The following is a 22,734-nucleotide window of genomic DNA, read 5'->3' on the forward strand; positions in this document are numbered from 1 at the left end:
ACGCAAGATTCGGAACCGGGCGACGAGCATGAGACACGCTGTCGGCCCCGTCTCTAGCACCACTGCCCATCCTCCAAGCCATCAGGAACCCCCGACCAAAGCTTCGGTAGCTTCGCATCCATCAAAAGGCCTCGCTCGTACCTCGCAATCGAAACTACACCTACCTGTCGCAGCATGTCATTTGGGGTGGTGGTGGGCGTGTGCCCCAAGCTTGTCGAGTAAATCAACAGAATCCCAGCATGGGAAGTCTTCTAGAAACGCCCGGAACCTCCGCTCCGTGACCGGATGGCCAACTGCGGAGGGCCGATGCGAGAGTTCTCCCCAAGTGGCAACTGTTCCTCCGGAGAGACGCGTACCCCGGCCCATCCACCCACCCCTAAGGCTGGCAGCTTGGGCATGCCAAGCACGCCATTGGAGCGTCTGGCAGTTTAGGAATAAGATGTAAAAGATGAGATGGCGGAAAATCCAAGGAAAACAAGAAATCTACCTTGGGAGAATGCAGCCATCTCGGACAAGCCGGCTGAAGGGAGGGTTGATAAGAGCCCAACCAGCAGCCAATGTCCGTGGGGAAAAGGGAATAAACGGCTCTCTGTTTTGTTTCATGGGGCCTGTCCCGAGGCAGCGGTAAGACACTGTCAATACTGCAGGTCGCGTCTACAACTAACGACGGGAACGGGTGTCTGTGTGAAGGTTATGTGTTGCCGTCAGATTACGTTTCAACCCAAGATTCCCTCCAACAAGTCCGCCGGTTCCGCACAAGACGGATCTACGAATCAACACAATCATCTTCCATGGGAGAAAGCAAAGGTGGGTGGCCTTTCGCATCACAGCTCCCTTTTAGTAACTGGCCAACCCAAAACGTCTTCACAACGTCAAGCATGTCAGGTCGACAGACTCATGTTCCAACCCACGGTCCTCTCGACAGGCGTCCCCCACGACTCCTCAGACCACAACGCGCCACCACGAAGGCTCTTCGACGGACGGCAACGATCTACACCGACCACTCCACAAGCCACATTGCGAACAAGATAACCCGTCGAAACAGTGTCTTAATCCCTACATCCAAGCTGTGGTATCAGGCAGGTGTCCGTAATGAACTGATGGCCCCCATTGACTAAACCCACATTAGTTTACATTCTCCATTAGTTTCCGTCCGTTGCTCTAGGCTTCGCGGCCTTGCCCTACTTGCTGGTATTTGATGCCTCCGGACGGGTTGGGGCTACCTCGCGGAGGCAACCCGAGGGACTGACTCGACTAGGGCCCAGCACGCGGGCGACGGACGACCATAGCTGAGTTGCCTCGACCTCGCCAGCTACGCGACAGGCTCGCTACACGGGCAATGGGTTCGCCGCACCCGGACGGCATCGAACGGTATTCCGTCAAGCATCGTGCGCATTGCCGGCAAGGTTCAACGGGGAGCCCGTAGAGGCAATATTTCTCATTATGGAAAGGTATTAAATGGCCTCCAATCTCCCCAGCTGAGGTAGTGTAGATTCATATCAAAAACAACATCAATCTACACTCATCTCCGGTCTAGCGATACGTTGGTGATTTCAAGTGCCGTCAATTATATCAGATATCGCGTTTAATCAACCCCCCCTTTCAGATTCAGATCCCGTCAAGATGGCGCCTATTCCGGAACCCATCGCGCTCCCACCCAACTTCACTCCCGAGCTGTTCCAAAAGTTCATCATACGCGCCCAGGAAATCTGCGGCGTCGATAATGTCCGCGTTATCCCCAAGGACAAGCCCCTTGAGGGCGACTCCTACCTCAACCAGCCCAAATCACACGACCACTTCCCCCTCTACGACAAGACCAAGTTGGTCGCCTCGGCCGTCGTGACGCCCCGCCATGTCCCGGACGTTCAGGCCCTCGTGGCCCTCTGCAACGAGCTCATCATGCCCGTTTGGCCCATCTCCCTCGGCCGAAACTTTGGCTACGGCGGTGCTTCCCCACGTGTTCCCGGTTCCGTGGTCATGGACCTGGGACACCACATGAACCGCATCCTCGAGGTCAACGTCGAGGGTGCATACGTTCTCCTCGAGCCCGGCGTCAGCTTCCGGGACCTGCACGAGCACCTGGAGAAGCACAAGCTGCGCGAGCACCTCTGGATGTCAGTGCCCGTCGGCGAGGGGTCCGTCCTCGGCAACGCGGTCGAGCGCGGCGTCGGCGCCACACCCTATGGCGACCACTGGGGCATGCACTGCGGCATGGAGGTCGTGCTGCCGAACGGCAAGCTGGTCCGTACCGGTATGGGTGGCGTGCCGAACCCCAATGCGGACACGAGTTTGCGCCCCGATCAGCAGCCTGGCTGCGAGACGTGGCAGCTCTTCAACACGGGCTACGGACCGTACAACGACGGTCTCTTCTCCCAGAGCAACCTGGGCATTGTGACAAAGATTGGCATGTGGCTGATGCCCAACCCCGGAGGCTACCAGCCGTACGAGATTACCTTTGAGAACGACTCGGATCTGCCAAAGGCGGTGGACATTATCCGCCCGCTGCGTCTGCAGATGGTGTTGCAGAACGTTCCTTTCCTTCGTCACACTCTCTTGAACGCCGCCCACTGCGGGCCCAAGTCCAAGTACACGGACAAGACGGGGCCTCTCTCAGAGGAGGAAGTTGCGGGCATCGCAAAGAAGCTCGATATGGGTCGGTGGCAGCTCATCGGCGCCGTCTACGGACCCAAGCCAGTCCGTGATGTCCTCCTCAGCGTCATCAAGCATGAGTTCCTGGCCATCCCTGGCTCTCGATTCTTCTTGCCAGAGGACCGTTCAGAGGAGAGCCCTCTCCGTGCTCGCGAACTTCTCATGCAGGGTATTCCTACGGTGGATGAGCTGAGGTGTCTCAAGTAAGTCGGAGAGTCCCGAGCCTCCTTCACTCCATGTCATGTCGCTAATACTATACAAAGATGGCTTCCCAACGGTGGTCAGCTCTTGTGGGCGCCCATCTCGAAGGTGTCTGGCGAGGATGCAAAGAAACAGCACGATGTAGCCAAGAAGCTCATCACCGAGTACGGATTCGACTACCTCGGCGCCTTCGCCGTCGGTATGCGAGAGCTGCGTACGTATCCCATCTCGCTTACACTATCTGACACGTCCCGATGTTACGAGCCTGTACAATGCAATAGAATATAGATGACTGACCTGGCTCACTTCAGACCACGTTATCGGTATCCCGTACCGCCTCGACGTGCCCGACGACGTGGAGCGCATCAGGAAGCTGGCCCACAAGCTCATCAGTGAGACGACGGCGCACGGCTGGGGCCAGTTCCGCGCGCACACGGCGCTCATGGACCCCGTCGCCGACGCCTTCAACTGGAACGACGGCGCGCAGATGCAGCTCAACGAGACGATCAAGAACGCGCTCGATCCCAACGGCATCATCGCACCCGGCAAGAACGGCGTGTGGCCGGCGAGTTACGACAAGAAGAAGTGGGTGCTGGACGGCAATTGATAGACCAGGGTGATAGGGTGAAGTGTGCCCTCATTATTTTCCGCTGGAAACCTGATTGGGCCAGCGCCGGAACTGGGGAAGTTGGCTGAATAGAGCGTGGCAACCAGATCTTGTGTTGAAAAGAGTCAACAATATACTACAGGAGTTAACCAGATTGAAACTAATCGAATAAGAGATACTTGATACTACATGAATGCTCCCATGTGGTACATCCATGTTGCCTATGTGCAACGGTCTACAATTTCCATGCTACGAGAGAAACAACTAACAATCTCCATGCTTCTTCAGTAGCATGTGAGGACGCAAGGTACAATTGGTAGATACAGGGGTCCGGAGATTAACATCCGGGACTGAGATGCGGGCTTACGAACAAGACTTTAATGTTTGGCTGGGGTTCACTTCCAAAATCGATGCACCAACCCAAGATAAGTGGCTCATATTACCCCATGGTTCATCCAAACAATTGACTTTGTAGCATTTCCCCAATAACAGTCTGCGAGATCAACTATGGATTACTTCGTACCACACAACACCTCATCAGCCTGACATAAGCATCATCGGGGCCGGCCGCATCCACTCGCGGCCCGGATTTCATTCTCCACCGGCCCACCCCGAGCTTGCCGGAGACAACTCCGTGATCCAGTAGCGTCATTGCCGGTGAGCATAGCTGAGGAAATTGCGGCCATCCAAGAAATGCAAGCCTTGAGGATTTGCCCAGATGTCGTATAAGAACCGGCTCACGTTCGTCCCAGCAAAGTGAGGCCAGTCTTCAACATCTCATCACATCAGAGACCAAATTTGCATGATAATGGCACTAAGGAGCATGTTTTGAATGCTCGTTCTAGCCTCCCGCGCATGAGCCGTGCCCTTTTTCTCAGAGCCCCTGAACACTGTCACCTCGAAGCCGAAATTGACACCATCTCCAAGTCCCAGTCACCAACGCGACCTCCCATGGCCCTTACACGGGTCCCTCATCAACCATAAGCGGCGCAATCTCAACCAGCATCCTGGCCTGCGAGGTCCCCATACTCTCCTCGCCAGATGAGACCTACGATTACCCAGCCGACTGCGAGCTCCCCAGCGACCAGCCCGTGCCGTACACGCTCTCTGGCGGCGGCGGCAGCAACGGCTCAGCCCCAGTCTAACACGTCCGGAGTAGTTTCGACTACCAATCCCTTGCCCTGGCGCTCTATCAGGAGTACATCGAGCTCGACCTCTTCCACCGGGCCTCGCCACATTCTCTGGCGAAGAATTCAAGGAGCTCGGCCTGGGCGGCCGGGGACCGCTATCTCCTCCAGTTCATGGCCGAGCAAGAGATCGGCCACGCCACGGTCATCACAAACATGCTCGGCGCTGAGGCGCCCTGGCAGGGCGAACTAACCCCTCCCCAGCCTCCGCGAGTACATGACTTCAACCAGAAGCTGCTGATTTATAGCCCTAGGAAGGCTTGAGTCGAAAATTTCCACAGCCGCCGCTTCAGTGATCTGAATTCTTAAAGTGCGACTTTGTCCAGACTCTCTGATGATGCTACAATGAAATCGAAACGAAATTGCAGAGAAGCGTGCCATCAAAGGATCTTAAGAGCTTATGTTCTCTATTGCCAAATATCATGTCTTGACAGATTGGCGCTGATAGTCAGGCGTGGCTTGGTTGGACTCGCCAGCGGTGTATACTTCACTAGTAGCAGCTCTCTACTACCTAAATCAAGGCACGAATATCCTCAAGAACATGGACACAGCTTGCTGGGTGGTGGATAGATGACCAGAAAAAAGCCACTAACCGTGGCGAAAGCATAATAATCTTGTTGATCACCATTCAATTGTTCGCCTGAAATCATAATAGCTTCGTAGTGCGTCGTGTATACATCGTCGGATCCAAACTCGCCAGTCAATGCTTCTGCATAGCGAAGTATGCTGCACATATAGACACCAACTCAAAAGTCCATTTGCCTTTTCTCTACCGGATGCAAGTTTACTTGTATAGAAACATGTCTCAGAGAGCTATTTAGAGCTCGTTGTGCTCCTGGCCGTCAGCATCAGAGTCAGCGACGATAGTCTTGACGACGTCAGCCGCTTCGGCGACCTTGTTGACGACCTTCTGGGCAATGCCCTCGGTAGCGGGCTCGACAACCACTTCGGCAGCCTCGGAGGCCTTGATGATGATCTTCTCGGGCTTGGGGACACCGTCAATGCCGACGAGCTCAGTCTCGAAGACTGGTTGCGACGCTGGTTAGCAGATATTCCAATAGAAAATGGGACGTATCCTACCAAGGGTCGAGCCGCCAGGGATGGGGCCCATGCCGCGGGGGCCGTATCCAAGCTCAGGGGGGATGGTCAGGGTTCTGCAAGGCGTCAGTAACGATTCGTATTTGGTCACGGGGCGTCTTGATGTTTACCTCTTCTCGCCAATGCACATGTCCAAAAGTCCTTGTTCCCATCTGCGCCCAGTGTTAGCCCCACAGGTGCCTTCCAATGCTTCTCGCCGAACCGATCGATTGTGGACGAACTGACCCCTTGATGACCTGGCCGCTGCCAATCTTGAAGCTGAAGGGGGTTCCCCGGTCGTAGCCTTGAGAATTGAGACGTCAGCATTGCTTCGGGGCGAACGATGGCGAAGCGTGGTGACCTACTGGCATCGAATTGCTTGCCGTCGGCCTTGAGAGTACCGCGGTAGTGCATGGTGAGCTTGTCGCCATTCTTGGTCTTGCGGTCGCACTCAACCTCCTGAGTAACGTCGATCTTGAGGTCAGCAGCAGCAACGAAGCTGACGGCGCTGGAGGCCAGGAGGCCAAGGGAGAGGAGGAGACCCTGCATTATGTCTGTTTTGAGAAAGGCGAGGCGGAAAGTCGGCGATGAGGGTGATGGTAAAGTCGTAAAGGTGAGCGGTCAATTGGTCGGATTGGAGGGGAACAAAGCTGGCTGGTAACAAGGAAGACAGCTGCAGGGAGGGGCCACTAGACTGCCACACACTGGACCGGCCAGAGGTGGGTTGAAGACACGCCGCCTCAACTTTTCTATCCTCCGATTGGCCAATCGGGGTGTCTGTACCCAGGTGGATCCTTTTCAAAATATTCCGGGGTGGAAGGTAAGGTACGTATCGGAAGCGTCTTATCGATAGCTGCAGCTGACTTATCGTTTTGCCCAGCTCCTGTGGATATCCAACCCCACGAAGCTCCTTTCCACTGGCTCTCCAAGGTCCAGAGCTTCCCAGCTGACATCCTCAATGACGTCAAGCCACCAAAGGGCGATGCGTTTATCCAAGCTTCCTCTCGTACCAAATCGTCGCATCCTTTCCATCCCGGGTGACGATGGGTGACGATGGAGGCTATGGTGGGTACCTCCCGCAGCACGTGAGAGGGCGTCGACAGCCTTGAAAAATCCACTTTGAAGACACGCAATCCGCGTCACTTGATTCTCCTGGGGGATCCATGGACCATGACCACGCGCGCCGCCTCGCCTGTCTGCAAAGACCTCGGTTCTTACACTTCGGTGTCAACATTTCTTTTTCCCGCAGGTCTCGACCTCATGGCTAGCAACAAGTGGGCGGCGGCAGTGCTGGACGATTCGTCGTCATTGCGGCCAAGGCAGAACCCAGGAGTGCCAGGCCCCCAAACGACCCAAACCTCGATTACGAGATGGTGAATGGTGAGGAATGGCGACCACACCAAGTCGCCTCCCATTAGCTGGACTGGCTGGCAACCAACGAGGTCCTTCTGTTGACAAGTTACCCACCTCGTGTTGCGTACCTGTCAGACTGGCAGCTTTCAACTGGTGATTCAGCATCCACTACTGCAAATGGGGGCACACATCGGATCACGCTCATTCCGTGCCAAAGGGTACCTTGCTTATCCGCCTGATGCATCGATATGAGAGACGACGGAAGACGCGCTAAGAGCGAGCTGCGCGGCAGACGACCGCTCTGCATACTGTCTCTTTTTGCACAGTTGAAGGCTGTCGACACTGGGTGGTTGCGGCAGCAGCACCAGCTGTATTTGCTCTGTTGCCCCTCTCTGCCAGTCTGACACGACACAGCAGAAGACATTGGACTCACCTGTCGCCCGGCCTCCAGTGGGCGATCGAGTCCTGCAGCTCGCCCTGTTGCCTTGCACGCCAGAGCATGAACACCTCCACCCAGCAGAATGATCACCGCGCTGCATTACTGCAGACTCCCCCGATCTTTTCTGGCACTTGTCCTGCAGGCAATTTAGCTGCTGTAGCCAGATCGCTACTACGTGCATATCTGGTGCCTTCTGGAGACGACGATTGACCCGATCGAAGGGATGCGATGGAGGCCCTTTGGGTCGCAGTCCCCAGAGCAGGGGATCCCCCATGTCCACGTCCAAAGACATCAGGCACGATCCGAACTCTCTGGCCCCCTGGAGGCCCGACTCGACCGGCTTCCAGACACACAGACATTTCTTGACTCCGGCGGATGGTCCCGGCTGAGTGGGAACCAGAGCGACAAGAAGAAAGAAGCAAGATTGCAATGGCCACCTGAGGGTCATCAGGCCATAAGTTGGGCAGCGACAGTCTAGGTGAGCCAGGGGCTATGCTGGTCTCGGTACATGCTTCGAGCAACAAGAACACAAAAAAAAATATTTTCAACCTCTGTGCCATTCCAGATCCAATCAGGGACGCACTGATCTAAGCATATGGCTGCACGGCGGCGAAGCGCTTATGGGGGCCAACCAAGGCTCGCACTCTTTACGACGGCCAAGTCTCTGCAAGGTCTTGGCTGCTCTGCGTTTTTTCCACTTCCGCCGCAATTTCAGAGGTATCGGCCCCCAAAGCTGAGCAGCCACAAGGCCGAAAAGATGGTCCTGACGCGTCGCCACTTGGCAATCCACGTCAGGCTGGCGCGGAACATGGCATCAGTTGTTGACTCTTTATGTACGGATACGTCTCGAGTCTTTCACTACCTACGTCCATGATGACAAACTTGATGCGTATGGCGGCTAAGGGTGGACGGGAACGAAGAGCGGCGGGCTAAGACGTCTAACAGGGCGAGACAGACATAGCGGCAGTCTGGTCAATCATGCCCTGACGAATACGCCCTACCTGCGTCGTCCGACCTCTCCTCGCCCAATCAACCGTGGCATTCGCCACCAAGGCAGCAAGGGAGGTCTCTTTGGATGGATGCACTGCCTGTTGCTGTCCTGACGCTGCGGTACTGCTGCTCCGGAGCCTGGCCCACAGGACTCTGGGAGGACTTTTAGACGCACACGCGCACCACCTCTTGTCCACACCCGAGAGACCCGCCAACCACGGCTGTTCTGGTTTCCACAGCATCTGCAACATCGCAACATCCCTCTTCCCTGCTCCCTTGGTAATCCATGGACTTTGTCACTTCGGACTAACCACTCTAGCGTTTCCCATGCCTAACGTCCCTGCATTTTGAGGGCCTCTGAAATGACAAAGCTGCCCAATGATGTCGCCGTCGCCCTGCAACACACACACACTCTCTCTCTTTTTCAACGCACACACCCGGCCTACTTACACCATTGTCAGCCCCAAGCATTCAGGGCTGTCCCCACACTGCCTCACACTTCGCGCAAGTGCGCTTCCAAGCAAGCTCCAAGGTCCAAGGTCGGGCTGGGTTGAGTCACTCACTCTTTGCTTCGCCGGCCCGCCCAGCGAGACTTTCCACAAGGCCTCCTTCTCCTTGGCCGGGTCCAGGTTCAGGTACCTCGCATGGCCAGGCAATCAACCCTTGACGGGCCTTTTCTCTTTCTCTCTCTGCCGTACCCCGGGACTAAGCATGTCCTGTCTACGGCAAGTGCTGATGGCACACGCGTTCGAGTCTGGTACCTACCTACAAGTGTACGTATAAAGATGATGGAGGCATCCCAGGTCTGGTGTGGTGTCTGCAAACACCTCCCAGCTATATATCTAGCCATACCCTCGGCCTCTCTTCCTAGCCTTGATCTTCTTCTCCTTCACCAAACACTTGAACCAAGCATCCGTCACCTAGGCCTCACCAGTTCAACTCTTCTGAACCAACACATCACACTTTGGAGACCAATTTCCATCTACTATACAATACCATACCACACACGACTCGATACATCAATCGAGTAACACAAACACAAGATGTCGTCCAGAAACAGCACCACCAAGCCGGTTATCCACCATGCCCCTGCCTCCATCAGCAGCGCCTACTCGGCATCAACGGGCTCCTACGCTTCAACAAGAGGCTCCTCCACGCCTCGCTCCATCTCACCTAGCGACGAGACCTGCCTCCGTGTCTACCTCGCGGACCAGCACCGGGCGGGAATGAAACACGGCAGCGGCGTTACCATCGTCAACCGCAAGCAGTCTGGCTACGACGCCCACGCACCATCACCAAAATACGGCGGCGGCTACTCACGTCGATGAAGCAAGCCCGTACCCAACGCGACTTGGCGCTCTTCAACGACGAACACAATGACAACCACTTCACTTTGTAACAGCATAGACCGGCGTTATTTTGGAATTCGGGCATAAGCAACTGCGAGTGCGCACTCTTGTACAGCAAATTGTATCACCGTGATTGGTCCGCGGTACAGCATTGGAATTCTGGGATGCATGAGTGATAATGGGGGCTACTATGGGAATTTGGTATTGCGGGAACCTCCCCGGGATGGGAGTTGATACCTGCTGTATGTTATACATTGGACGCGCGACGGATGGGGTGGAGGCCACATATGTCATGTTTACAATAGATTGGGACGGAGATTTTTTTTTTTCCCCCTTCGACGGGATAATACCGGATCTGCGACACTATTGCTTGTAGATCAGAGGCATCCTGTAATTCTTCAACAATTTGCTCCTTGTTTGCACATTGACAGAGTCTACCAATGGGATGTTTCCTCTTCCCGATACCAGAGCCTGCACTGCTGTCCCAAATAGGAATTTGAATTTGTCTCTGTAACCCCACCAGCGCGCCTCATTGTCTCTGAAACCAAAAAAGTGCAAAGCTACACGAGTTCTTCTCACGCGCACCCCCCCCCCCCCCTCCCCCCCTCCCAACAGCCTCTCCTCACCGACGTAGAAAAGGGCCACGCAGAGCACATTACAGTAAACAGAACGAAGAAGACAGAAATAGCGCACGCGCGGCACCACCGGCCCCACGGGCGGGGCGCGCCGCCCCCCCCCCCCCTTCCTCTGATAAAAAGGAAAAGTCTCAACTTACAGAAAAAGGGGCCACCGGAGCATAATAGGACAAGGCATGACGAAGGCAAAGCAAATCGCTGCCGGTGCACTCCCCCATGTCGAGAAATTTTTACCTTGCCGACTCCCCCGAAAAGTAAGCTTCCCCTGGAAGGAGTTCCGATGGAGACAGTGGTCCCAGGGCAGCGCTGCTGCAACTGCAAGGGGCGGGAGCGCGGCAGGACGGCAGTGCAGATTGCGACAGATAATTAGGACCACGGAAACATTGGACAAAAAAAAAAAAGTTGGAGAATAAGGGCCGGGGGGGGTGAGGGTGGTTTACAGGTGAGCTAGACTGGACTAGCTGGCTTTGGTGGCAGTGAGATTGAGACTTTGGGGACTTGGGTTGCTGCTACTAGTCTCTCTTCCACTCTCTCTCTCTTTCTCTCCCGCGAGTCCCGTCTCTTGTCTTTGATTTCCCCTTTCCTGTGTCACCGTCAAGTATGACTTGCATGTCCATTCGTTGACTCGCGCGCAGCCTGAGGTGTCCCGGCGATGAGGTCACCCACCCTCTATCCCGGCTCAAGGCTGGGAGAATATTTCACATGCTAATTGGGGGTGGGGGGGGGGGGGGCGTGGGAGGGGTGCAAGAGCGGGCGCGTGTCAGGGGGGGGCGCTGCGACGACGAATGGGCGCCCACATTGGCGGGGCGCCGGGGGGGGGGGGGGGGGGGGGGGGGGGGGGGGTGGTGGGGGGGGGGGGGATAGAGGTGGTTCCAATGCGGCTGCGTAGCATAGTGGGCATTGACTCCAAGAATAGAACCTACCAAAAGTTCGGGACCCTTGGTTTTGCAATCTCGTGTTCGAATGGGAGCAGCAAGTTCCAACCCAGATAAGGCTGAGGGAAACAGGTTGGCGAAACATGGCATTGAGATGTGTCTCTTGGTTTTCTTTCTTTTTTTGTTTATTTTCGGAAGCAAGAGTTCCAGTCTGACTGCTTCTCCACCAAGTTACTCTACTCTGGCAAAGAGAAAACACGACTCAATTTGTTATTTTTTTCTGCTGTTCAATTCGTAGACTCATTCAAGGAAGAGTGCAGTTCCTCCAACTCATACCCTTGGTACCGAATGATAATTATCCTACATCGTATTTCCATACTTGTTCCACATCCCCTTGTTCCAAGACTGCCAGCCTGTGTGACCATCCGACCTTATCAATCCTCAACGTAGCATCGTTCATCGAAAACTCCCCACCCTCCACTGCTCGGTGTGCGTTCGTCTAAAGCCCGTAGCAGAGCTAATGGATGATGAGACGAGAGATCAGTCACCGTCAGGAGATAAATCCAGACGAAATCAAGCACCACCCTCGCGCTTGGCGTACTCGTCCTCAATGGCCTCGGCGTACTTGTCGTCAGCGCTGCGGGGGTCCTCCTTGAGCACGCCCTCCTTGATGAGGTCCTCGGGGGCGGGACGGTGGGAGATCTTGTCGTTGAGAGAGTCGGCGCGCATGTGCTTCTCGAGCTCCTTTTGGTGGGCGATCAAGCCGGGCGCGGCGTTGGAGGCGGGCAGGATGTTCTCTGCGGAAGGGGAGTTAGCATGTAACGATCGCAGTGCAAGTGCGCGATGAGGCGGCATGAATTCCCCGGCAATGCGCAGCAGGTTTACTGGAGGTGGGGGTTCTCTTTCTCGCCCGCAACAGTCAAGTTGATCCCGGGTTTTGGTGATCGGCGGGTGAGGCGGACGGTGGGGCGCGGCGGACGGGAAGAAGTGGAGGGGGCCGCATTGCAATACCTAGGGGAGAGAAGACAGGAAACTGCGAACAGATAACAGTGGAGATTCGCATGGGAGGCGGCGATGAAGTGTGGCTGGTGTTGGTTGTGGATGCAGATGCAAATGCACATTGACGCAGGGATTGAAACCTGAGAGAATAGAGGGTGAGGGAAGGGATTCACATACTCTCGACCAGCTCGGCGCGGTCGGGACGGTGTTGGAGGTGGTTCTCGAGAGAATTCTTGCGCTCGCCGGCAGGGCGGGAGATGGGCGTCTCATCGACGGCGGGTTGCGAGGTGTTGGCGCTGTTGTCAGACATGATTGATTTGTTGGTATTAGTTGGTGTTGTTGATGGTCGGCCGGGGATCTATCTGGTGGATCGGTCTCGTATCTGTGGTCGTCGGACAGGGTGAACTACGCTTGGTGTCCGGTGAAGCTGGGGTTTACGAGGTCGTCTCGCCTTGTTTTACTGGCGCAGGGTAAGGAAGAAGACAAGATTTGCAATTGTTCCGCCTTGAAATCGGAATGATAAGTGGTAAGCAGAGGAGGAGCTTATCCTGGATAGTGGTCAGGTTGTAGTTTTCGCGATGGGGAACGTGGATAGAGTAGTTTGGACGCGGGAGGGCGGGGTGTGGATGGGCGCGGGTGATGGTGTGTTATGTAGTCTCTCTCTGATCGTCTGCAGTCTGCGTCTTCACGCCTTGGAAGAGGGGGTGAACTGGAACAGCAAGGCACGTTCACGTCTGGACTCAGGTGGTGGTTGGTATGGCAATGACAGAGGCACATGGGACGGGGTGGATGAGACCAAGACCAGGTTGAGAGCAGGAGACGAGTGTGGCCTGTTGCCGTCCGGTGAGGTGAGGTGACGGAGCTGGAGCTGGGGAGGCAAGAGGGGAGCTGTTTTACCCCGCAGCCCTTACCTGCCCTGTACTCAACTGACAACCACCTACCCTGCCCTCCTGGCTCTTTTCTGGAGCTACAGACCCGCATTTCCCGGGCCATTGCATCACTGGCCTTATGTAAGTTGATACGTACCGTCTTCGACCGCCCTTGTGCCTGAGGATGATACCCGAAGCGTCCAGGGGTGGCCATGCCACTGGCTACCCCGGAGCTCTCTTCTACACGTCCATCGGGTGTGTTATCTCCCTCTGCTGTCTTTTTGATATCTGATGTTGCATTTAGGTCGAGGCTTCAAGCTGTAAGCTCTCCGTCGCTCCGGAGACTTCGATACAGCCCATTGTTGTTTGCTTCTGTGGCTTTCAAAACAATGCCATTCAACACTAGATCCATTCTTCACAACCAGTCGAGATGAGACAGCTGCCACTGCTCTCGGCCCGCCGCCCCCAGCTGACTTGAATGGCCGATGACGTCTAGCGCACGGGAATCACTCCCTTTCCCAGACACAGCACATTTCGACTGGGCCCCCGGACGGAACAGTAGCCTCGGTGATGAGATCATGAGGCCCAGAATGCCCCGTCTCATCTTACCTCGCTCGCGGACTCTGCACCTCGTGATCAGAGCAGGCCACTGCCGACAGCCGTCCAGCTTGAAGGCTGCGCCACGATTGCAGCCAGCTTGCTTCACAGTCCAGGTCCCTCTGCTGGACTCAGCCACTCCAACCATCACAGGCCCCCCACTGTGGCTGCTTCGCAATGAGAATTCGATCCTTGGGATCACCATGGCCGGATTTCAACGTGACTACACCTTGAGGTTGCGGGGGTTTGATATAACGCTCGGGAAGACCACTCGGGGCGGCCTGACATTACACAGCCAGGTCTACACCTAACCACAAGGCTCCCATGTAGGTCTGTCGTCTTCGTCTGAGTAAGATGTGCAGATGCTTCGGTGCTTACTTGAGATATGGACAAAATACTGATACTGCCCCAAGCACAAACTACCATTTCGGCAGTGCTGCATTTGATGCCATGCCACGTTACAATTCAGGATAGGCTACCTCTGCTCATTCATTTCACCAATGTTGCGTGTGGCGCCGCGTCCGATATGGTGCTGTCGCCTCCTCAAACGGACACCGCCAACTCTACGTATTGACTTATGGAAAAGTAGGCAACGGGATTCTTTGGGGCCAACGAATTCTTTTCTCACTGAAAAAACAGTTTGCCATGGCAACTTTTGTTCATTCCCCTCCATGTCTCTCCATATCGATCATCGCAGCCACTCAGCTTCTCGATTATGAAGCTCCTCAACGCGACTACTCTACGGCTCCACGAGTTCTTCGGCTACAGCATTCCATTCTATGTAATCCTCTCGCACACCTGGGATGAAGACGAGGTGACCCTGCAAGACATTGCCAATTCTTCTTACGCCACCAAGAAGGGGTTCGCCAAGGTCCGCGCCTGCTGTGCTCAGGCTCTTCGGGACGGCTTCACATGGGTTTGGATCGATACGTGCTGCATCGATAAAACCTCGAGCGCCGATCTCTCTGAAGCCATCAACTCCATGTTCAGCTGGTATCAAAATGCGACCGTCTGCTACGTCTTCTTAAGCGACTTGCCAGCCCAAAAGCCCGGCCGGTTGGACTACTTGGCATTTAAGTCAACCAAGTGGTTTACAAGAGGTTGGACCCTCCAAGAGCTGTTGGCACCGAGGCGTATCGAATTTTACGACTGTGACTGGAATGAGGTTGGGACAAAATGCTCTCTCGAGTATCTCATACACACCAGCACCGGTATTCGACGCGACGTCCTGTCCCACAACACGCTCATCTCTTCTTTACCCGTAGCCGAGCGTATGTCGTGGGCTTCGAAAAGGAGAACCACGAGGCAGGAAGACATTGCGTATTGCCTCCTTGGCATTTTCGACATTCACATCCCGCTTTTGTACGGCGAAGGAGACCGCGCTTTTGCCCGTCTTCAACAGGAAATTATACGCACCTCGGAGGATTTGAGCATTCTCCTATGGACGCAGATTTCGCCTCTGGCAGACCGATCAGGAGGCGTTCTTGCACAGAGTCCTGATGTTTTTGAAAAGATTCGCCTCTACTATTCTGGTAATTCGCATGGCCATGGCCATGACCAAGACCTCGATCTAAATTGGAATCAAATCAAACGTCTCAAATACCTCCACAGTGCCTCCTCGTCCCGGTCCGAAACCGAGCTTCCTGCCCCCGGAAACCCAAGAGCGGGATCCAAGACGGTGCCACCCACCATCACAAGTCGAGGTCTGCACGTTCAGCTGCCAGAGGTCTACCTCTCACCCAACTCTACCCAGGCCCGCTACTTGTGGACTCGATACATCCTCACTATTTCAGATGCCGGATGCGCGAAGGACTGTTACTTGTGTATTGAAGTTAAGTGCGTCGACCCTGAAGACGGGCTATACGTTAGATCTAGCATAGGTCACATCCTCGCTCTGCCAATGACGACCGGAATTGACAGCGCGGATCCTGAGCCGCTGTACCTATCAATGGAAAGTCCTCTTGCTCTAGCGGGGGAAGCGCTCGACCAACACTACCCTGCCGGCCAAGCACCGATAAAGACTTTTACGATATTCCTGGAGGGAAAGCACCCTCTTGCTCTGCAAGTCCACAAGTCCGACCCAGTAGGCCAACACTTTTCCGCCGGCAGCCCTGCCTCCAATCGCTGGATTTATCAGGCTACGCAGCGCAATGCTACATATATCTTGCTCCGCATCACCGAGACTCTAGATTCCGTTATGAGGACGTTTGTACGCGACGTCGTGGTCGGAGTCCGTCTGGAGGCAGATGGCCGGACGATGACGTGCAGTCTGGGCACGGATCAGCCTCAGATGCTGGAGTTTGCCGACTATAGCGCGGGCATACAGGCTGAGTCCTGGCGCAGGATTAGAAACTCCTTCAACGGTACTTCGTGGTCTGATCGGTCTTTCCAGATCCTCTCGGGGCAGCGGTTCATACTCAGGGCCGCCGTCAAACCTGGCGAGGCCTACTGTGTCCTTGTTCTTCGAGTTGATCAGTGGGACGCGTTGCCATGATGCAGTACAATCTTTACGGGAGCGAATGCTGTATTCAGGAGCTGCGTAGTTATCAGCAGAGGCTATCGGAGCGATGAGAGCACGGTTGCCGAGACTGTTTCTCGCTCTTGAACGAAACCTCCAATATTGTATGCGTATCCTCCTATCCTTCGCTATGGCTCCTTTCGTGCAGCATTGCCAACTTTCCTCGTTCTATCCAGGATGAGCTAGTTCTCATGACCAGTGTCCCCTTCATTCGAGGCGAGCGAGATCGTTGTCGAGGCGACGTGCTTAGGAGCGGGCGTGGACGGGACTTGGCTCGACTGCGGGATGTCCTGGCCGCTCGGAGTCTCCAGGCCTCGCTCCATCTGTAGTATCTGACCAGAATGAGCCGCGGTATCGTTGGGACCTGCGATATTGGCAAGGTAAAGAATGGCGTCGGCGGGGGTGTTGAAGGGCTCAATGAAATCGGACGTGAACGGTTGGGGGGTCTGAGCAGAAGTGCGAGACGAGGCCTCTTCCTCGTCGTCGAGGAGAGGGCCGCGGAGTGTGATGTCCTGGGCGAAGCCTAGGAAGCCGTCCGACGTGAGGTCCTAGTTCACGCGCTGAGGCAGGTACGGCGGGGCAGATGAGAAGATGATCTCGGGGTTCTTGATTCTTGTTAGGAGCGTCTTTGCTTGCGGAAGAGGCGGGGGATGGGGGAGGGGAGGTACTTACCTTGGGATGATAGCTCGCCTGGGTACCCAGCATTGTGTTCACGTGAGGGGAGGAGGAGATTGAGCACGGCTGGCCAGAGCGATTCGTCGGCATTGGGAAAAGGTGTCCCTGCTACGAAGGTCAGTACTGGAAGGAAGGAAGTTTGTGGAGGAAAATGTTACCATTTGGAGGTCAAGGGCATTGCTGCTGGTCTGGTCAACCGGGCCAGTGACTTTCTGCGGCGTCATGGCCTGGGAATCCTGCAGCTTCGGGGGCTCATGCGGCACGAACTCGGGCTCCGAGACATCACGGGTGAGGTCCGCGATGGCCTCATTGGTGAAAAATCCCATCCAAGAATTATACTCGTCCTGAGGGGAAGGTCTATCTCGAGTGTCAGCTAGCTCTGCAGATGATATTCGTGAAAAAGGGGGGGGGGGGGGGGCGGGGGGGGGGGGTGTGTGATAAGGGTGGTGGAGTAAGAATTGAGGGGTGGTGGGGTGGATGTATGTAGAGATGTGAGTTGAATGAGAGGGTAGAGGGGGTGGGAACGGGGGGGGGTGTGTGGGTGGGAGGGCGCAATGGCACGAACTCCTCGATCTTTCTCTCTTCGTTCAAAAAGCTGTAGCCAATGTTGCTTTGTCCGGGTCGAAATCGGGAACCCGGATCCTGGCGGATAATGATATTCGCCATTGAAATGGCTTTCGAGGGCGCCGCGGATGGGGAAGGGCGGTTTGGGACCGTCGTGGAGGTGGGGATGGCGGCGGGACCTTTCAGGTTGTTGACTTTGGGGTGAACGGCATTCAAAGAACCCGTGTTGATGTTGTTAGTACCGCGTGCCTTCTCCTTCTGGATACGTTTTAATTGAGCAGCGGCGGCGGCGGCGGCGGCTTGAGCCAGTGAATGCTGAGAGAGAGGGTTGGGATAAAGTAGCATCGGTTGCTTCCTCAGGTTCTCCACGATGACGAGCGAGGCGGCGTCTGGCTGCTCTTGGCCGTTGTTTTCTGCTGGGTATTCCATCTTTTACTCGCGGGATATGCTCAGAAAGAGGTAACGGAGATGCCGAGGTGTTAAAGGCTTGCAGGTCCAAGGTTTGTGGCTATTTCAGCTGGCAAAGCCAAGATGATTCAGGGTTCAGAAACTAAGAGAATGGGAGTTGGGGATCCAAGGAAATAACGAAATGAAAAGCTGTGAAGCAACCGGGTGAAGAAATCGCCTGGAGACGGACGGGGAGGGTGACTGAAATGTGAAGCCCTCACCGGGTCCTCCCTCACCCGGAATGGCAAATCAGGAAGAGTCGATCATATCGATAGACCACCAATCGCTCATTAGTTCAATGAGAAGTATTTTTGCAAGCATGTTTTTTGATGTCCTTGTCTGGGACGGTCAGCTAAAGCCTCTAAATTGTTTCGCTTTTCTCTTGGAGCCTCAACTTCTATGGTGATAATCATTGCATACTCTTGACACAACAAGACTTCTGTGGCACGTACATAAGAGGAGTCTGAAGCAACGGAACGGTCACAATAATATTCGTGATTATTTCGTTATGAAACCCTCGGAAAACTGTTCAGTGCCCCTTTGCCACAAGGATCTGATGATGCTCAGTAGTCCTGTTTGTTGCAATTTTTCTCTCTCCTCCACTACTCTCTCGACCCGGTCAACTTTTGACCTAGAAAGCTCCAGTCTCTGAGCAACCACTAGGAAATCGGCTTGCCCACCGCCCTGAAGATGAACCTTGAAATTTGGATCTGCTCCTGACAACAACATTTCTACTATCATGTCTGTCACCTCATCCTCGTCAAGGGTGAACTTGTCGGCCTGGAGACTGTGGCCGTAGCCAACAGAAAGGAAAAGTTGCCAAGGCGTCTTTCCACCGTACAGATCCTTCCTTTGGTAAGGCGATTATGCAAGATTACATCTTCCCTTAGATAGGTCTTCGAGATGGTATAAGTTGAGCTCAATTGTAACGTTGGCTTTTCGTGCAAACTCTGATATTTCACATGCACCCCGGTGATCAAGACACAGCGTTTATTCCATCTTGGCTCATAACTGAGTGCCTTTCTACAAGCCGCTGCATTCAAACTTCAAAAGGTTCTTTTCGGCAATTACTTTCTGCATTTCCACCAGCTTCGGCATATCCCACATGCAGCTGATCCATCTCCCTCCCAGCCAGTCCCTCTTGACACTAGTGAGATAGGGGATAGAATGACCAGCGAGCTCCGGGGTATCTTGCATTCGAACTGTACAGAAGTCAGACAGAACCAGACACGTTTCGCCGGTGCAAAAACTCACACTGCAGCTTCTCTGGCAGATTGGAGGACAGCTCCGTCGGTATCCCACCTGGATGAATTGAGAACGCCAGGACGCCCTGTTGAAGAGACTTAGTTCTCGACCTCGCAATCCATGATTCATAGTGACCTCACCTGATCGCCGTACTCATCCTGAACGAATTCAGTGAAGCGTATCAACGCAAACTTGGAAACGTGATAGGCTCCCCCACCAGCACCCATGAAGTGTGCCGCCACCGACGACATATTGACAATCGTCTTGTCACCGCCCTTGAGCATCAATGGCAGGAATGCTTTCGTGACACGATACGTGCCCCAGTAGTTCACATCCCACGTCTTCATATACTCATCATCGTCCGCATCCAGCAGCAAGTTGAAAGGAGCCATGTAGCCAGCGTTGTTGATCAGAATATCCAGTCGCCCCCACTCAGCTGCTAGGCGCTCCGCGGCCGCCTTGACGCTCGGCGTGCTGCTCACGTCCATCTCGAGAGCCAAGACGGTCGGCTCATCGCGCCCGGCGGACTTTGCGGCCTCAATGACGGCGGTGACGGTGGAGGAGACGTCTGAGCGAGCGGCGACGGCGATGAGTGATGCACCTGCTTCGGCGTAGCCGAGCGCCAGTGCCTTTCCGAGCCCCTTGCTTGCTCCGGTGATGAGGACTGCTTTCCCGGTGCAGTTTGACGCCGTGACAGGGTTGATCTCGGGGTAGGTGTCATGGTGGATGACATCGCCCGTAAAGACATCAACTACGATCAGTCAGCCTCTGGTAAGTATTAGATATGGGATGAAGGATGGGTCAATACCCTTGCGTGGCGGACCGGCTGAAGGTTGTTGAGGTTCGGACGCCATGTGTGGAGAAATCTTCAGCTGAACAGTGTTCAATGGCACGATCTGAGTTTCTCAGGGTTTCAATCCAAGCAAAGGAAGTGTAGTCATAGAATTGGGTGTTGTTCACATTATTGTTGAGGTTTGATTTGGCACTCACCAGGGCGCTAGGATCGCATGTCGGACTTCCCCACGCCTCACGGAAGGATGCGCCGAAGCTAAGCAGCATTGGCCTATGAGGATTCAGAGGGGCGAAAATAAAGTGTAAGATTGGCCCTAAAAGCATGCTTATTTTCTACCGCAACCGGGATGACGAGTCTGGACTTAGCCGCGAATCCATCTTCCCACCCTTTAACGGATGGGTCTGATGAGTTGAACTTCGTCCACCTGCTATGAAACTGCTTATTTGCACCTTCACCAGCGTCAGAGAATCGCCGTTGGTGGGTATTTCTCGAGCATCGGGGCATGTTTGGCTTTGGTTTTGCTGCTCAATGCAAGCGTTCCTCTGAGAAATTAAGACACATTCAGTTATGGAAAGTCATGAATAAGCATAATATTGAATCGTAGACCATCGCTCTCATGTCTTGAGTGCATCATTTGGTTTTCACGTCATGTCTCTTGAAATATTTACACGAAAAAGAGTGGATGGCAATCACCATTTACTCCAAACCAACGCTGATGGCAGCCAGCGCCCAGTCCATGAAACCGGCGTTCGTGTCCAGGATGTTGGTGTTGAACTCAGCAGAGGTCGGGTAGAAGTTACCAGAGGGACCAAACTCCAGAGTGTAGCCATAGACCTTGTTGACACCAGGCTTGGCCCAGAAGCGGGAAAAGGAATAGTCGTCGCTGGCGCCGGACGTGGGATACAAGCCGACGGCCTGGATAGACGTGTAAGCACGGCCGCCGACAGCCTTCATGGCGTTGACCATGGCCGTACCGACGGTCCTGATGTTGGAGAGATCGGTGGCGGGAATGTACTCCTTATACGCCGAGTCGCCGACGGGGCCGCGCTTGCCGTCGTAGGCGGAGTTGAGAAAGTTCATTGTCGAGGTAGTGGTCTGGTCGTCGTCGTCGCCCCAGCTGTAGAGGAGGTCGCCGACGGCGGAGTGGATGTCCAGGAACCAGCGGATCTTGGGGAACGAGTCGTACACAGAAACGAGGTTCTTGGTCTCGGGCTCGGACTCGGCGGCGGTGCCGTAAAAGACCTCGGAGCTGGGCGAGGTGGAGGCGGGCGCCTCGGAGGAGTCAAAGTACTTTCTGAAGTTCCAGAGGAAGTCAAAGTTGCGGTTGATGTCGACACCGATGGAGCCACCGCTGGAGCCGGACTTGGTGTTTCGGTTCTTGCGCCAGAGGGAGCCCGACGACTGATCGTAGGCGACGCCGTCGGCGTTTACGAGGGGGAAGAAGACGATGCCGGCGGCGAGCACGCTCTTGACCTGGGCGTTGGTGTAGGTCTTTTTTCCGTAGGTCAGGCCGCTACCGGACTGATTCGCGGCAAGAAGGTCGGAGACCCAGTAGATGATGTTGTCGGGACCGCCGCGCTCACGGGCGTGGACGGCGGCGCTGAAGTACAGATGGTACTTTGACTTGTCGGTTCCGGCGCCGAGGAAGTAGGCGTACTGCGTGGCGCCGTTGAAGGTCTTGGAGGGCAGGGTCAGGGAGCCGATGCCATAGTTCTTGACGAGGGCGTCGCAGGCCGACTTGATCTCGGCGACGTTCAAGATGCTGGAGATGGTGGTGCCCGAAGCCCGGGTTCCAAGACCGACGGGCGAGATGGTTCCCGCGCTGAAGCGGTCGCCGGTTCCGATGGGGGCGTTGGCTCTCTTGTCCAAGTCTCTTCTGTGGATCGAGACCTCTGGCACCAGCTCGTACTCCTTGGAGAGATACTCGATCTGCTCCTCGGTAAGCCAGGCGTGGAGCTTGTAGTGGCTTCCATCCTCGCTGGGCTTGGCAACAGCCCTGCAACCAAAATCAAGAGTGTCATTGCGGACAATGTCTCTGTACTCGATTAGTATTCACTTTGAAAGAGTTACTCTATGAGGTCTCACCTGAAGTGCTCTGGCGTGGGTCCCTGCAGATACACGGGGAGCAGCTCTCCGAGCACAACAGTGCTCTGGAGGATCAGAGACGCTATGAGAGAGTACTTCATCGTGTTCGAAAATCAAGATGATGAGAAGCGGAAGGATGCGAAGGATGCGAAAGGAACGGCCCGTCGCCAAGTATGCAAGAGGAAATGGGGGACTTGGCCTGCTTTCATAGTAATTCCTACCATGTCCACAACAGTTTGCTTTGTCTCGGTCACAACAGCTCATTCAAGCAACTGGCTACTCAGAAACCAGTTCTCGCTCTTGAATCTTCCCCATGTCGCCAAGTCCACTAAACTAGCTATTATCGCGACCAATCATGGGCGGAAATCCCCCGGCCAAGGTAGAGGATCGCTCATGCAACCTGCCCCAACAGGCATAGCGCTCTTCTGATATTGGTAGGTGGTTGGAATCGTTTATATGAGAGCGCTCAGCGCCCCGTACATAAAGCGGTAAATGGCCTGAAATACTGCGTTCAAGGAACTTTGTGTAGCACGGAATTTGCAATGTCACCTTCCTCCACGGCGGCGAACAACGGCGAGAA

At 54.9% G+C, this 22,734-nt stretch overlaps 9 protein-coding genes across 9 annotated transcripts; 4 read left to right on the forward strand and 5 right to left on the reverse strand.

Annotated features, from left to right (window-relative positions):
• Positions 1-1,623: 1,623 nt before the first annotated feature.
• On the forward strand, positions 1,624-3,457 carry CORC01_04779 (vanillyl-alcohol oxidase; the record flags this gene model as incomplete). The annotated part of the gene is made up of 3 exons (XM_022616426.1): positions 1,624-2,852; positions 2,913-3,064; positions 3,162-3,457. 3 exons carry the CDS (start codon positions 1,624-1,626, stop codon positions 3,455-3,457), a joined length of 1,677 nt encoding a protein of 558 aa, XP_022477023.1.
• Positions 3,458-4,498: 1,041 nt separating this feature from the next.
• CORC01_04780 (protein rds1) lies at positions 4,499-4,908 on the forward strand (the record flags this gene model as incomplete). The annotated part of the gene is made up of 2 exons (XM_022616427.1): positions 4,499-4,548; positions 4,617-4,908. The coding sequence occupies 2 exons, from the start codon at positions 4,499-4,501 to the stop codon at positions 4,906-4,908; spliced, it is 342 nt and encodes a 113-aa protein (XP_022477024.1).
• Positions 4,909-5,461: 553 nt separating this feature from the next.
• CORC01_04781 (FKBP-type peptidyl-prolyl cis-trans isomerase) lies at positions 5,462-6,270 on the reverse strand (the record flags this gene model as incomplete). The annotated part of the gene is made up of 5 exons (XM_022616428.1): positions 5,462-5,670; positions 5,725-5,798; positions 5,853-5,894; positions 5,968-6,025; positions 6,087-6,270. 5 exons carry the CDS (start codon positions 6,268-6,270, stop codon positions 5,462-5,464), a joined length of 567 nt encoding a protein of 188 aa, XP_022477025.1.
• A 3,276-nt stretch (positions 6,271-9,546) lies between these two features.
• CORC01_04782 (uncharacterized protein) lies at positions 9,547-9,831 on the forward strand (the record flags this gene model as incomplete). Its single annotated transcript, XM_022616429.1, has 1 exon — positions 9,547-9,831. The coding sequence occupies one exon, from the start codon at positions 9,547-9,549 to the stop codon at positions 9,829-9,831; it is 285 nt and encodes a 94-aa protein (XP_022477026.1).
• A 2,104-nt stretch (positions 9,832-11,935) lies between these two features.
• On the reverse strand, positions 11,936-12,671 carry CORC01_04783 (uncharacterized protein; the record flags this gene model as incomplete). Its single annotated transcript, XM_022616430.1, has 2 exons — positions 11,936-12,159; positions 12,539-12,671. 2 exons carry the CDS (start codon positions 12,669-12,671, stop codon positions 11,936-11,938), a joined length of 357 nt encoding a protein of 118 aa, XP_022477027.1.
• A 1,871-nt stretch (positions 12,672-14,542) lies between these two features.
• CORC01_04784 (HET domain-containing protein) lies at positions 14,543-16,321 on the forward strand (the record flags this gene model as incomplete). The annotated part of the gene is made up of 1 exon (XM_022616431.1): positions 14,543-16,321. The coding sequence occupies one exon, from the start codon at positions 14,543-14,545 to the stop codon at positions 16,319-16,321; it is 1,779 nt and encodes a 592-aa protein (XP_022477028.1).
• Positions 16,322-16,527: 206 nt separating this feature from the next.
• CORC01_04785 (uncharacterized protein) lies at positions 16,528-18,013 on the reverse strand (the record flags this gene model as incomplete). Its single annotated transcript, XM_022616432.1, has 3 exons — positions 16,528-16,893; positions 17,179-17,377; positions 17,586-18,013. 3 exons carry the CDS (start codon positions 18,011-18,013, stop codon positions 16,528-16,530), a joined length of 993 nt encoding a protein of 330 aa, XP_022477029.1.
• A 1,041-nt stretch (positions 18,014-19,054) lies between these two features.
• On the reverse strand, positions 19,055-20,130 carry CORC01_04786 (short-chain dehydrogenase; the record flags this gene model as incomplete). The annotated part of the gene is made up of 4 exons (XM_022616433.1): positions 19,055-19,233; positions 19,286-19,361; positions 19,417-20,027; positions 20,085-20,130. 4 exons carry the CDS (start codon positions 20,128-20,130, stop codon positions 19,055-19,057), a joined length of 912 nt encoding a protein of 303 aa, XP_022477030.1.
• Positions 20,131-20,765: 635 nt separating this feature from the next.
• Positions 20,766-22,255, reverse strand: CORC01_04787 (zinc carboxypeptidase; the record flags this gene model as incomplete). Its single annotated transcript, XM_022616434.1, has 2 exons — positions 20,766-22,104; positions 22,155-22,255. The coding sequence occupies 2 exons, from the start codon at positions 22,253-22,255 to the stop codon at positions 20,766-20,768; spliced, it is 1,440 nt and encodes a 479-aa protein (XP_022477031.1).
• Positions 22,256-22,734: the final 479 nt, after the last annotated feature.

The sequence above is a fragment of the Colletotrichum orchidophilum genome (assembly GCF_001831195.1).
Source record: "Colletotrichum orchidophilum strain IMI 309357 chromosome Unknown Scaffold_32.1, whole genome shotgun sequence".
Lineage (NCBI taxonomy): Eukaryota > Fungi > Ascomycota > Sordariomycetes > Glomerellales > Glomerellaceae > Colletotrichum > Colletotrichum orchidophilum.